This window comes from Hippocampus bargibanti, linkage group LG07 (assembly GCF_051943395.1).
Source record: "Hippocampus bargibanti isolate YZ-2025 linkage group LG07, ASM5194339v1, whole genome shotgun sequence".
NCBI classification, from domain to species: domain Eukaryota; kingdom Metazoa; phylum Chordata; class Actinopteri; order Syngnathiformes; family Syngnathidae; genus Hippocampus; species Hippocampus bargibanti.
The window spans coordinates 18,097,973-18,111,708 of NC_142740.1; the positions used below are offsets into that span (position 1 = coordinate 18,097,973).

Below are 13,736 nucleotides of genomic sequence, written 5' to 3' on the forward strand. Positions count from 1 at the left end.
GTTATTTCTTCCCTCAGAAGGGTCTTGATGACAGGGACACCAAATTAATCATTGTATTATTACTTGTACATTAAAAGCTGATCGATCAGTGATTTTGAAACCAGTCAACTATGATAATGTTTAGTGAATAATTATTAATTTAAATGTAATTTAATTAAAATAATTTAGTAATTAATTTAGACTCCATTTGAGAAAAAAATGCATTGCAGTTTTTATGACGGAATTAATTGATATTCTCAGATTTAAAATAAAGGATTATTTTGACATACACCAGCTTCGTATTATAATAATTATTATTAATAATAATAATAATAAGAAGAAGAAGAACAATAATAATAATAATAATAATAAATTTCATTTATAAGTGCCTTTCAAAACTCTCAAGGACACTACAGTCACAGGATATTCTTTTCTGCGGGTGAGCAGCGGCAGCAACACGCGCAAGCGTTCACTCAACCCGGAAGTAACAAAGTAAAAACAATAAATAAATAAAAATATGACAACACAAAGACACAGAGAGTCATTTATTCTTCGACACTTGCTCTACCCTCTTTGTGATATGAAGCAGTTCTAGATGAGAGAGGAGAGGATCAAAGCGTCCTTTTCAGCAGTGGATCAGGGACATCATGGTGGAATGTGCACGTCTACTACAAGCTAAATGTTGAAAGCAAACACGCAGCTGTAGCATCCATTGAGGAAAGGAGATTGCCTCACATCTCATGTCCCACATAAATCCACAGACGCATTGGCGCTCTGCGCTGACGCTCCTTTAAACTCACATCTCAAAGCAGAACCGTATTTATAATGAGAGTAGACCTAGTGACGTAGGTGTGTGCGCTGCCACTCAGACACAGAGTCATTCACGAGTAAACCTGGAAGTGTTGTGTACATTTAATGATCTCTGCATTTATTTGTTCCATTTTGCTGTACATATGTAGTTCGAAAAGCAGCGTTCAAGTGGATTCTGTCGTTGCATTTGCACAAGAGCACGACCCAACTGCTGCTACACTAAATATTGACGGTGCACTCGTAACTTCCGTCTAAAAAAAGCGCAAAAAAAACTACATCAAAATTCAAGTTATGACAGTATTTAAAAAGATGCCACAAAATTATGACAGTTTCTCAAATGTTACATTTCTTTTACATCTGCAAATATCGCGGCTGACGTTGAATCTTCATGCTCGCTTCATATCACAATTATTTGGATACCGTTTATTTCCTGCTTTTCTGAGATAAACCATAGTGGGCTCACACTTCACATCTGCTTGTTGTCATTTGGTTGGGGCGAGGCGGTTAGGGGGAAAGATATAAAAAAAAAAAAATCACATTCAGTCATGATGGCTTCTACATTCCAGTTGGAGGACTTTAACACATCTTTACTGCTAACATTCTTCACAAAATGAGCAAGAGAGGTTCTGAATTGGACCGTAGTGCGTTAGGATAGTGGATAAAGCTTTATAAGTGTGAGTGCAGGTTTAGGATAAATTACATTCGGGAGTAAGTCATAATCCTGAAGAATTATTGTTTTTCCCGTTCATCCTCACAATAGGATGGAAAAGACAGTCCGGAGGACAACGTTGCTTTAGTCCAAAGACGCGCTGCATTAGTCCTTCAAGGTCTCCACGACGCCTTGTTTCTGAAACGGGCCATGTGTGGAGCGGGTGAGGGAAACGTGGAGAATAGAGGTTTTTTTTTTGGTGGGGTGTGATGGCCAAGGGGGGAGAAGCCCCTCAGGAGAGTTCAGATTTGCTGAGAGCGATGGCTAACTCCAGGTCCTCTTGTTCCTGCTGGGTGAGCCTGGCCAGACGCTCTTTCTCTTCCCGCTCGCTCTCGCGTTTTGCCCACTCGATCATGTCTTCTTCCGTTGGGTACTGACACAAAAGACACACATGGTATGTTAACCGGATTGTGACCTGTGACTGAAATGTTGGTGACTCCACAAATTTTGTCGCGGGTGACCTAGATCACATACCAACTGACTTCGAAGTAGATACAACCGGACTGCTCTTCAAAGAGAGCCTAAATTGGAGTATTTGTATCTAAAGGCACAAATCAGCTTTTAAAATAGTGGACAATCTGTTTTTATTGATATTAACTCATTCACTGCCAGACTCTCTTCTTCGTTTCCTTTCGGCTTTTCCCTTAAAGGGGTCGCCACAGCAAATCAGTGTCCTCCATCTTTAGAGAAGTTTGATCTGCATGTTTGTCAGACAATGTGAAAAAATTGCAGGACCCACAGAATATTGACTTTTAGAACTACATAAACATTCAATGCAGTGTAAGAAACATGATACTCTTCTTTCATCAGAAAAAAAGAGCTAATTCCTAAATTATATGGGTCTGGAGTTATATGAGCTTGAAACAAGGGCAGCAGTCCAAAATACAGTGCAGTACATACAGATTGGTTTATATAGCACTTTAACAACAGCTGGAGCTGGAACAAAGCACTAACATGAGAAAAAGGGACATGCTGCCCCTTGTGGCAGGGAAAAAAACATTGCCAGAGGCCAAAGCCAGCGCTTTAACGGCACCCATGCATGAAAAAAACAAAAGCAGAATAAATTCGGGAATGGTGCTTCACATCATATTTTCAATTCCCAAGTAAATTTGTGAATGGCAGTGAATGAGTTAACAAGCAAGTCTCTCTCTCTCTGTCTCTCTCACACATACACACGCACACACACACACGCACACGCACACACACACACACACACACACACACACACACACACACACACACACACACACACACACACACACACGCACATACCGTTGAACAAAAAAAACCTTAACTTATTTTCTACACTTTTTCATACAAATCAAGTCACTCAGATTTTTAGTAATAGTGTGGTCCTATGTTTGTCTTTATATTATTCAAAATCGACCAAAAAATATTAATAATTAGCCTTATGCACATTGTAGTAGAGGTGGGAACAAAAATGTGTCTGCCATCTAGTGGTGACTAGTATTATTACAACTTAAAGGACAACCAACACCATTTTTTGTTCCATAACTGACGTCAGGGAAAACGTTTTATAGCATCTAAAATACCCAAAACACGCGGGCTGATATTTTCAGTCAAATGCAAAACACCAATAAAAACGACTTAGTGTCCCAAAACTGCCACAATGAGCTGGGGAGATTCAGAAAGTCCCGCCCCCTTGTTCATGACGTCACTATTGGTCACACACTGCCTTGCTCCAGAATCAAAACAATGGCTTCAGAGTGTTCAGATTCGGAGAAGATGCTTTCTTGCTTGTCATCCAGTTATGAATATGATGCAAATAGTTCTGAAGATGAAAGCATAAATGTTTGCAATCGATTAAAGAATGCCTTCCGTATCAATTCGAGCCGAAGATCTGGACTCCGATGTAGCGCCCAGAAACTGCACAAGATGGCGCACAAGCTGCATTTCGTCCAGTATATGAATAAGCTTATAAGAGCCGTGAAGCTGCCAGTGCTTGGTTAAAATCCGTCGTAGAAGACAGAGAGGTGGGTTTTACGCACACGCACAAAGGAGACCGCCACACTTCAAACAAGCACACGAACATCAAAGAGGTTGAGACGAGAGAGAGAGAGCTCCTCTCTTGACAGCGCTCCAGAGTAAAAAAATGACACGTGGAAAGTGGATATTTGTCCGATCGGTTTGCTCCACTAATATGGCGATTGCTCTCTTTCACCAGGTGAGCTCAGTTAGCATGCAGTGTGACTAAATGAGTAAACATGCATCAAACGTCCGCTATCCAAGCGCTGAATCGCTAACTCTGGTTAGCTTCCTCGTTCACCTCCGCTGGTTGACTGCTCTGGTCCGTTGGAAATGGGCTGATTTGTCTGCTGGGAATTTGTGTAAACTTACACCTTCTTTATGCGTGTTACCGCAATTGGCTATGACACACGATTCTTCGTCGCGTTATTTATGTAGTTGTCCTTCTAATTTTGTGATCAACACAGTGTTTTCAGACAAAAAAAAGTAGTCAAAATGCATTGTGTGTCGCTTTCTCGGTCAGGGGCGTTCCGAATGTGATGTCACTTTGGGTATCGTCATCAACTCGAAAACGAGACTTCATGAATATTCAGCGCGAGTCTTAAAACGTAAAATATAGCTATATGCGGTGGAATCTTTGTAAAATGCGCTAAGTAGAAGTCGTTTGAAGTGATTTTACAAATTATGGACACAACTTGTCAGTTGTCCTTTAAAACTAGCTTCAGATTTGAATATTTGTAATGTTTTGCATATTTGGATTTGTACTTTCTTATCCCCTAACATTTTCCTGTTGATTAGTGAAATGTTAGTCAATATTATAGGAATATTTTTTGAGTATTTAAAAAATTTAACACGCAGATAAAATTGACACATTTTATCTGTGTTAATTAATTTTTGGGGGGATTATTTTTTTTTCCAGCAATTTTACTCAGTATTGTCATGCGGCCGTTGGCTATCCCTGATGTAGGTGTACCCAATCAAGAGATGTCAAGTTATGGCATATCATATGTGAGAACAGAACATTTTCAACAGTTAAGGCACTGAAAAAAAAATCCAAAACAGAAAACATGGATTGTCACGACCGGAACACGTGATGCTGATGGAGGATGAAAACAAATCATGCAAATCAACTTAAGTCAATTTAAGAGAATGATGATGAAGAGTGACCATGTGATCAGTGTACCGGTAAATTAAAGTAGGATGAAAATTGGGATGCCGTTTCTTAATACTGTATTTTCCTTCCAAAGAGGACTTCATGTTTAATTGTAGCAAGGCGTGTTATTGCAGTAAGCCTTACTTTGAATAGAGGCCGTTCATGGTGGAGAAACCATAATGTCTGTAAATGTCAGAAGGTCCAATTAAGCTGTGTTGCTGCCCAGATTTTACAGGGACGACAGGTGCATTTAATTTGAACCGCTCTCAACTTTTAAATGCAAATATCCAACGATTCTAAGCGTCAGCGCTTAATGCACAATGTGTCGTTCTCTGAAAAGAAGCTGAATAATCACAACTATTTGATCCTTGAAATCGTCCAATAACGTCCCACTTTTATGCCTTTCTGTGACTCTCAGTCTCTGTTTTGCAATGTGCTGGTGGTACTGTTAGCACGTGACCTCTTTCGCTGCTTGAAGCCTCGCTGTCGCAAGATAACGTTACTCATTTGTCACCTTTTGGTCTCATGTCAAAATGTGAACAGCACAATGAAGAGTTGCTTACATCGTACTGACCAATTCTTAACTCATTCACTGCCATTCACAAATGTATTCGGGAATTGAAAATGTGACATGGAGCGTCATTCCTGAATTTGTTCGGGTTTTGCTTTTTCTTGTTTGGGTGCCGATAAATTGCTGGCTATGTTTTTCCCTTCCACAAGGGGGCAGCAGTTCCCTCTTTTCCATGTTAGCGCTATGTTCCAGCTTCAGCTGTTGTTAAAGCGCTATATAAACCAATATGTATGTCTTCTTTTCCTTTCGGCTTTTCCCTACAAGGGGTCGCCACAGCAAATCAGTGTCCTCCATCTTGAGAGGTTTGATCCGCATGTTTGTTTTGGCCAAGCTTTTACGTCGGATGCCTTCGTGACACAACCCTCTGTATTTATCCGGGCTTGGGACCGGCACAAGAAGACTTATGTCCCTTTGTGGCTACAGAACAAGCAACTCGCTCAGTAAAAGGCTCCCAAACACAAAATGGTCATTGGCACAGCAACATTGCTGCCCATGTAACCAATATGTATGTATTGTATTGTCATTTTTGGACAGCCGCCCTCATTTTAAACTCCTAAGCCCATATAATTTAGGAATTTTTTTTCTGATGAAAGAAGCGAATCTCAGGTTTCTTACGCTGCATTGAATGTTTGTGCATTTCTAAAGCTCAATATTCTGTGGGTCCTGGAATTCGAATGACTATGACAAAAACCCTGGCACTGGAGTGGACACATTTTTGCACGTCTGGCAGTGAATGAGTTCATAAACACTTGCACATTCAGCTCATGTAAACGTTACAGTGCATTTTAGGTTCAGTGTGATAGTTTACTATAAAAGTCCAGTAGATTGCAGTTTATAAAACGGACACGTTTATTTGATTTAGTGTTATAGATCCTAATAGGTCCTAATCTCTTTATACTTCAATGATTTACAAGTTTTCCTGAAATAACTGCCACTGCTTTAATTAAAGCCATTCACCAATCTATAACCAGTTTCATTTAATGAGCACCACACCTCAAATAACAACATTAAAAGCTTGTAGAAATATTTCCATTATTTTGTAATGACGTGAGAATTTATGGTTTTTTTGTGGAGGGAATGTATCTTTGGGGTTGTTGGGGGCTTGGTGTTGGGTCTTGGAAGTCAACCAGGATCACAGAATGAAATCAACTTTTGGGGATTCCACTGTATTTGCTTTTCAAACATAAGTTCTGTTTGAAAATAAATGCATGTGGCTCTGTGGCAGTAAAGTTTCACTCATTTAAATAAATTGCTAAGTAAATTGGAAATTTTGGCTGATGGTAATGTTGCAAAAGCTCATGCAATGACATGCAGATAGAAGCACTGAAGTCGAAGAGGGTGCCCTTGATTGAATTTTTTATTCAAAGTGTTCAATGTAAGGACAAAGACACAGAAACACACACGCACAGACACAAACACAAACACACACAAAAAGCACTAGCTACATGAGAAAGGGCGTGCAGGCATCATGCGGGTATGATCATGTGATCTGAGTTGTGGCAGTAATGAAATCATGCATCCCACATTGCATTGCTACAATCAAATTCTTCCTCTTTGTCCTGCATTATCCTTCCATTCACTGCCTAGCATTCATGTGACTGACTGGCATATGTAACAAAACATGCAAGACGTGCTGTGTCGGGCCATGGCCTCAACACTATTCAAAGTAATGAACTATATTCGCTCTTCAATTGTAATGCTTGTTGTTCTCGTCATTTTGAAGTGTTTCTCTTCCAGTGCAGCACTTGTATGTGAGATTTTTTCAATTTTTTTAACCACTTAAATTTGCTGCTTAATCAAGATAATCCTCAGAATCATAAGTGCTGGTAAATTATATTCAAACTATGCGTTGCTTTGACATACAAGTTATCTAACTTGTGAGTCAAAATAAACATAAGTGTGGCAAATGATGAATATTTCATCAGAAAATAACTTCCAGGGGGTTTGATGCCACCCGCGGTTAATGTTTCCGGCCAAACTGAATTCAAAGAGAACTATATTTGGGGATTGAAAATAAGAACACTACGGTGCGTTCAAATAGCATTAAAATAGCAGGGGCCTAACAAATAGGAAAAGCCATTGACATTGAGAGTTGCTCACCAAAAATGAAAAAAAAAAGAAAATACCCAAACCACCACATTGATGATTAAGAAAAATCAAAGTACAGTAAAGTCTCGTTATATCGATATTCTCGGGAGTCCGAAAAAATATCGATATATCCGAACCTGCGCGCATGTAATTTTCTCCTTGCGTTCATAGAAATAGTATCGTAATAAGCGGTACTATCGATATAACCGATATCGATATAACGAGACTTTACTGTATATGTAAGGAATGTGTTCACAAAGTGTTGATTGATTTCTTGTGGGAGTGGATGGGGGGATTGAGAGAAAAGCACAGACGAAAGACGAGTGTGTGTGTGTGTGTGTGTGTGTGTGTGTGTGTGTGTGTGTGTGTGTGTGTGTGTGTGTGTGTGTGTGTGTGTGTGTCTACTGAGAGTCAGATGGCGGTGAGGGAGAGGATGAGGAGGTGATGCTCACTTTGTCAAAGCTGGCAAATCGGTCAGCTTCCTGAACATGTTGACGAGGAGGGGAAGAAGGGGCGAAGGGGTCGGCTGCGGGATCCTTAGCAGGCAGGGAGGAGGAGGAGGAAGACGAGGAAAACTCTCCCGAGGTTTGCGTAGGGAAGTGGCCACGTCGGTGGAAGGAGTCTGCGGACTCTGTTCTGGAGAGGGAGGCTCTCTTACCTGCGATAACCAAGCAAGTGCTTGTTTTAGACGATCATGCAAACACGCTAAAGCTGCTTTTCCACAAGGGCTAAATGATTTTGACATACAGTGGGGCCATGGCTTACAAACTTAATTGGTTCCCAGACAGAGTGTGTAAGGGGAAAAGTGTGTATCCCAAAAATTCATTTCCCATAGGTAACCATTAAAATGAGAAAAATCTGTTCCCAGGTCTCCATAAAATATAATTTTCAACTATATAAGCCTTAAAACTACAGACAATATACCCAATTCTATGTATAATAATTGTGCTATTGTATGAAACAAATACACTGCACTGTATAATGAAGTCACTTTGTTTACATTTGTGATGGATCCTAATTGACACCTGTTGCTTTCTGACTTGTAAGGTGTTACGAAACTGAGGCATCACATTATCATTCATCATGTTGATGATTCTCATAGCCTTTTCTGGATGTAACTGTTCAATAAAAGCCTGCACATCAACTCCTGAATGGCCTGCTTCTGCTTGTCCTCTTGAAGGCTAATCAAATCCTCTGTGTTGAGGACCTCATTATGGTCAGCAACAAGCTCCTCGATGTCATCTGCATCCACTTCGAGTCCCATAGGTGCTGGCAGACATTTTATTACAACAAAAGGCGCGAGTCCGATGATTCCACGGACCTGGAATGAAGCGACAAAAGGAGGCAGGCGGGGGCGATCCGTCCAGCCTATCAAGCTAGGCAAAATAAATAATAATAATACATTTCATTTATAAGCGCCTTTCCAAACTCTCAAGGACACTTTACAGTGACAGAATATTTTTTCTGAGGGTGAGCAGCGGCAGCTACACACGCCAGCGTTCACTCAACCCGGAAGTACCCAAATGGCACACGGGGGTGCAAAAACTTGCGATTGTTAGCGCGGCTAACAATCACCTCGGGCGAAGCAAACTCTTGTGCTGGCAAGACCAAGACACTGGCAAGGCGCGAGGCGTCGTAATCATGTCACTGGTGATGTGACAGCGACTCGTTGAAATGTCCCAGTATCGGTGATTAAGGCATTGACAGCAGCTGGCGGAGGTCGGGAGCGGCTGCCCCGCCCCAGCTGTCAACACGCACGCGACAAGTTCGGTGTCATTAGTCACGTGAAAGCATCGAGTAAATAACGCCTTTGTGTAAAGCTTTGTTGCGAAGGATGGTAGCAATGGTGGACTTAACATATCGGTACCGGGCTCGTTATTTGTAAAATGGTAGTAGAAAATTACTCTCAGGGAAGTGACACACAGCGTGGGAAATGTGTCAGGTTGAGATTCACATGAAAGCCGCGGTGCGCACCTGTGACGCCACAAACGCACACCTCGTTCGTGTTTCTCAATGATCTCCTTCTTCTCCTCGACTGTAATTTTGTTTTGTGTCTTCTTCGGCTGAATACGAGACTGTGGTGGGGTCTTTTTCGGTCCCATAACAGCAAAAGTATCCTTGAAGACGATCGATGAGTGCACTCATAGAAAGGGGGTGTGGAAAGGAAGGCCGGCTGGGGCGCTGTTCGGTCGTGTGCTTTGGTGTTCTTCCGCCGAAGATTACTCCGCCAGCCGTGGTGGGGGTGTGTGTGTGCGAAAAGTAGTGCTTAATCCAAGGTTTAATTTTCATAAATTTAACGTTCGTAAACCGAAAACTTCATAAGGCAAGGTGTTCGTAAACCGAGGCCCCACTGTATATAGTATTTTCCGGTGTATAATGCACACCGGAGTAGAAGGCGCACCCCCAATGAATGGGATATTTTCAAACGTTTTCAATATATAAGGCATACCGGACTATAAGGCACACCTTCAATGAATGAAAAAAGTTTTCCAAATATACAGTTATATCTAAAAGTTTTCTAAATATAAGGCACACCACATTATAAGGTGCTACAGTACAGGTTGGCTTCAGCACGACTTGTTCTTCAAGGGGAAATGGAGTCGGTGGCTGCTGACAGTAGTTCTGAGACCTGTTGTGGCTCAATATTGCTTCACATATAAGGTGCAGGGTCATCTGTTGACAAAAGTCAAGGCTTTTGGGTGAGGCTTATACACCGGAAAATATTTGTAATCAATCCAAGATTTTTTTTCACATAAATGTAGCGATTTAAGATGGATTTTTTTTTTATGAAGGTGCTCTTCCCATGTTTATTTTTGAGATACATGAGCAATAAATGAATTTGAATTACAACAAACAATATCAGAATTATGATACAAAAAGGTTTGGTTTCATATGTTTGGTTTCCACAAAATAAACTACTACTTGAAGCACTTTGACATGCAGTCTTAGTTTTCACTCTGACAAGTACACAAAATTCTACCAAACAAGTGTGGGGTACATTTAAATCAACAAAACATAAATGAGATGACAAAAAAAAAAGTTTTGCTTTACTCACTTTTGATTGACAGCTTGAAAATTGCATCATCAACGACTCTGTACTGACCTGGAGGTGGAGGTGGCGGTCTCGTGGGAGTACCCGTTTTGGGAGGAAGGGCTGGGGGAACGTCCGCGTGGGCGGACTGGCTGTCGACCTGGAACAAGTTCTTATTGTTGATGCCAAACTGATCGGCACCGTTTGACTGCAACATTCAAGAAAATAAATACAGAGATCAACGTTAGAAGTTTGTAAATTATTCATTGTCCGGAATACTCATCCTTACTGGTATCAGTTTCAATGTTTTTGTTCCAATTTATGAACCTGTGCTATTTTTGGATTCCTCTCGATGTGAATCTCTGTTCAACAATGGGATGAACGAACACCCATCACCATTACTTCAACCACTAAAATTAAACCAATAGTAGCTTCTAGAATAAAAAAAATGCAACTGGTTCATGAAGCAAATTTGAAGCTTCATTTTCCCATCACACGTTCATTTTGATGTATTTATTTTTAAACCCATCCATTTTCGAATCCTCTTATCCTCAAGGTTGCAGCCGTGCTGGAACCTCTCAGCTGTCTTCGGGGAGCAGGAGGGTTACGATCTGAACTGGTTGCCAGCCAATTAAACAAAGCACAATCATAATACATACAAAGAAAAGCAATTTATTTTTGGAATATATTTTCTTACTTTTTACTTATTTGTTTTCTGGTTGTTCATCCACGAACTGACATATAATCGTGTTTATTAACTGTGATTTAAATTTCAATCAAAACAATAATGATAAGCATTTTTCTATAATTGCTATGCCCTGCACGGTAGTGTAATTTACAGGAAATAGAGACAGAAATATACAGCCATAGAACATCCTGGTTGACTGTGAGCTTGTTTAATAATAGAGACATTATGCTTAGTCATAGACAGACAACAACCATGTATACATCCCACTGGACTTCCACTGCCATAAATTGAAAAAAAAAAAGAATGCACAATCATGATGCTAAAAATAAATATTACCTTTGTCAGGGCACTGAAGTCAGCAAAGCCCCCTCCAAATGATTCATTCCCAAACACAGCAGCAAATGGATCTTTCATCAAAGAGCACAATAAACATTTGAAGCATATTAGGCTTTAGGTATCTCCCCACGAGATCATAAAAAGTTACCTGGGTGCGAGTTGGCACTCACTGTGGTACCACCTGGAGCGAAAGGATCATTGGCTGCTGGGGGGTCCTTCTAAAAATATAAACGTGAAATTAACCTTACACGAGTTTGTGTCTTTCAATGTCTGAAAGCAGACTCACCAATGCCAGACCAGCGCTGGGCGGAGAGGTGCTAAATGGATCTGTGCCTTTGTACTGAGAACCAAATGGATCCGAATCACCGGTGGCATTTATCGAGCAAGGGAACAGATCTGATTGAGCTGTGTCTTTGGCCGTAGAGCTGAAGGGATCTGCGGCCGGTACTGCTGGATTTGTAGATTGGGAAGTGAAAGGGTCCGGTTCCGCCACCGTTGCTGAAGTAGGATCGTTGCGCTTGGCCGCAAACAGGTCTGGCTCTGTCGCATCAGCGGTGTTCCCAAACGGGTCCGCTGAGCCAGAAAAAGGGTCGTCTGAGGGAAGATGGCTGCTGGCGGTTGGCGTGAAGAAATTGTCTGTAGCAAAAGGGTCTGACCCTTTAAAAGGATCTCCCCCAAATGGATCTGTTAGGGGGGGTGAAAAAAATAAAAGTATGATGCAAGTTAATGCTTTAATTCTTGTAAGACAATTGTTTTTGGAGAACGATGGCAAATCCCGGAAGGGGGGAAACAATGCCAAAAAGCAAAACACATTTTGAATATTGCCTTTGTTGCACATTTTCTTTCAAATTCATAAAATCAGCTTGTTGAGATTGGCTTTTTATTTTTAAATATTCACCAAGGGTTCTTGAAAATTACCAGCACCTCGGCAAGAGTGTAGTAACTGACACAAGATCAATCCATCTATTTTCTACAGCGCTTGTCACCAGCATCAGTCTTTATGCAAATTTGGCGGTTAAGAATGTTAAAATGCTGCCGGTACAATTTATGAAAAATTTATGGGGTCTATAAGAACACATTATTTCATTTGACATCTTTTCTTACAGAGCCAGCGACATGGAAAAGAACGCTGTAAACTTTGACCGGTGGGAGTGGGGCAAATAGGCCAGTCGTTAGTCAGGAATGTAGGAACAATCAGTGGGGCCAGTCCTCTGCCCCCCCCCCCCCCCCCAACCTGAGAGTAGGGACCTATCATAGCTGTGTCCGCCGCCGCCATGTCTGGACATTAGGGATATATAAATAGGGCCGATACGACCAGTCAGACTTTAGTTCGCTGACGAAGCCTCTTGGATAGGAGGCGAAACGTCCGAAACCTTCAAATTTGTACAGATGACGGCTGAAAAAACCTTCTCATCGATGTAAACTTTGATGATTCCAAATGCATTTGGTGGTTGATTTCTCCAACTTACCAGCAGTATCCACTTTTCCAAAGAGGTCATCTTTAAATGGATCATCTGTCAAATAAATGTCACATTTCCAAGGGCCGGTCAGAAGTTAACAAATGACACATGCAATACGTCCGATGGGGCTCACGTTCTGTAAACGGATCTGCGTGGAAGAAGTCCATCTCAGGCATAGATGGCTGGCCGGTAGGTGCCTGTGCCGCGCGAGGAGGAAGCGCTTGAGATGGTAATAAGGACGGGATGACTTCTGATGAGACAGCAGCTTCCTGTTTGACCTCTGGCTCTGGTGATGACACCTGTGAAAAGTGTTGAATTTGAGTTACTTTGGAATAAGAGACAAATTTACAACTTCAAAATCATGATCACGAAAATGGTCGCGCTGTTCTCTTCCTGTTAGGTTATGTTCTGAGATATCTTTCTTGAATCAATGGCGCCCTCTGCCGGTTAAAATAAAATTGACCTGAACTGCTTTCAAGAGCACGCCATGCATGACATCCGATGCAGGGATCGGGCCCTGGGCAGTCCGTGAAGAGCAAAAATCTATGTAGAAGCCAATTTAAGTGCACTGAGGAAAAATAACCGAGAAACAACTGATAAAGAATCAAAGCCCATACAGGGTGACCCAAAAAGCTGCGTACCAATGAACACTTCAATTGTGGCTTTGATTATAAAGCTATTTATTTCAAATTACAACCACACATTATTCAGTTTATGGAAGACCATTTGCCAGAGTTCCAGCTATTTCTGTCATTTTTTAGTCAATGCATGGCTTTCCCAAGATGTGTTCCAAATCTCTACCATTTCGTTGCAAGCAAACCTGTATTCGTCTGACAAAGTTGTGAAGCACTTTTACACACTCCTCTTTTAGGAGGGTGACCCAAAAAGAAGGATCTTACTGAGTCCCTCACTGCAGCAATGTTTT

The 13,736-nt window shown here is 41.2% G+C and overlaps 1 protein-coding gene across 3 annotated transcripts in view; it reads right to left on the bottom strand.

Moving 5' to 3' along the window:
- Window positions 1-499: 499 nt before the first annotated feature.
- The window catches only part of eps15 (epidermal growth factor receptor pathway substrate 15), a 29,797-nt gene continuing 16,560 nt past the window's right edge, over window positions 500-13,736 (bottom strand). For 2 of the 3 annotated variants that reach the window (XM_089000507.1, XM_089000506.1), the window contains exons 18-25: window positions 12,945-13,110; window positions 12,821-12,865; window positions 11,638-12,035; window positions 11,500-11,569; window positions 11,352-11,422; window positions 10,400-10,535; window positions 7,749-7,954; window positions 500-1,871 (exon numbers count right to left, since the gene is read on the bottom strand). In XM_089000507.1, the coding sequence (XP_088856633.1) occupies window positions 1,731-1,871; window positions 7,749-7,954; window positions 10,400-10,535; window positions 11,352-11,422; window positions 11,500-11,569; window positions 11,638-12,035; window positions 12,821-12,865; window positions 12,945-13,110 (1,233 nt within the window). In that variant the 3' untranslated portion in view covers window positions 500-1,730. Of the gene's footprint in view, window positions 1,872-7,701; window positions 7,955-10,399; window positions 10,536-11,351; window positions 11,423-11,499; window positions 11,570-11,637; window positions 12,036-12,820; window positions 12,866-12,944; window positions 13,111-13,736 lie in introns of all 3 variants that reach the window. The other variant, XM_089000508.1, reaches the window with a different exon arrangement.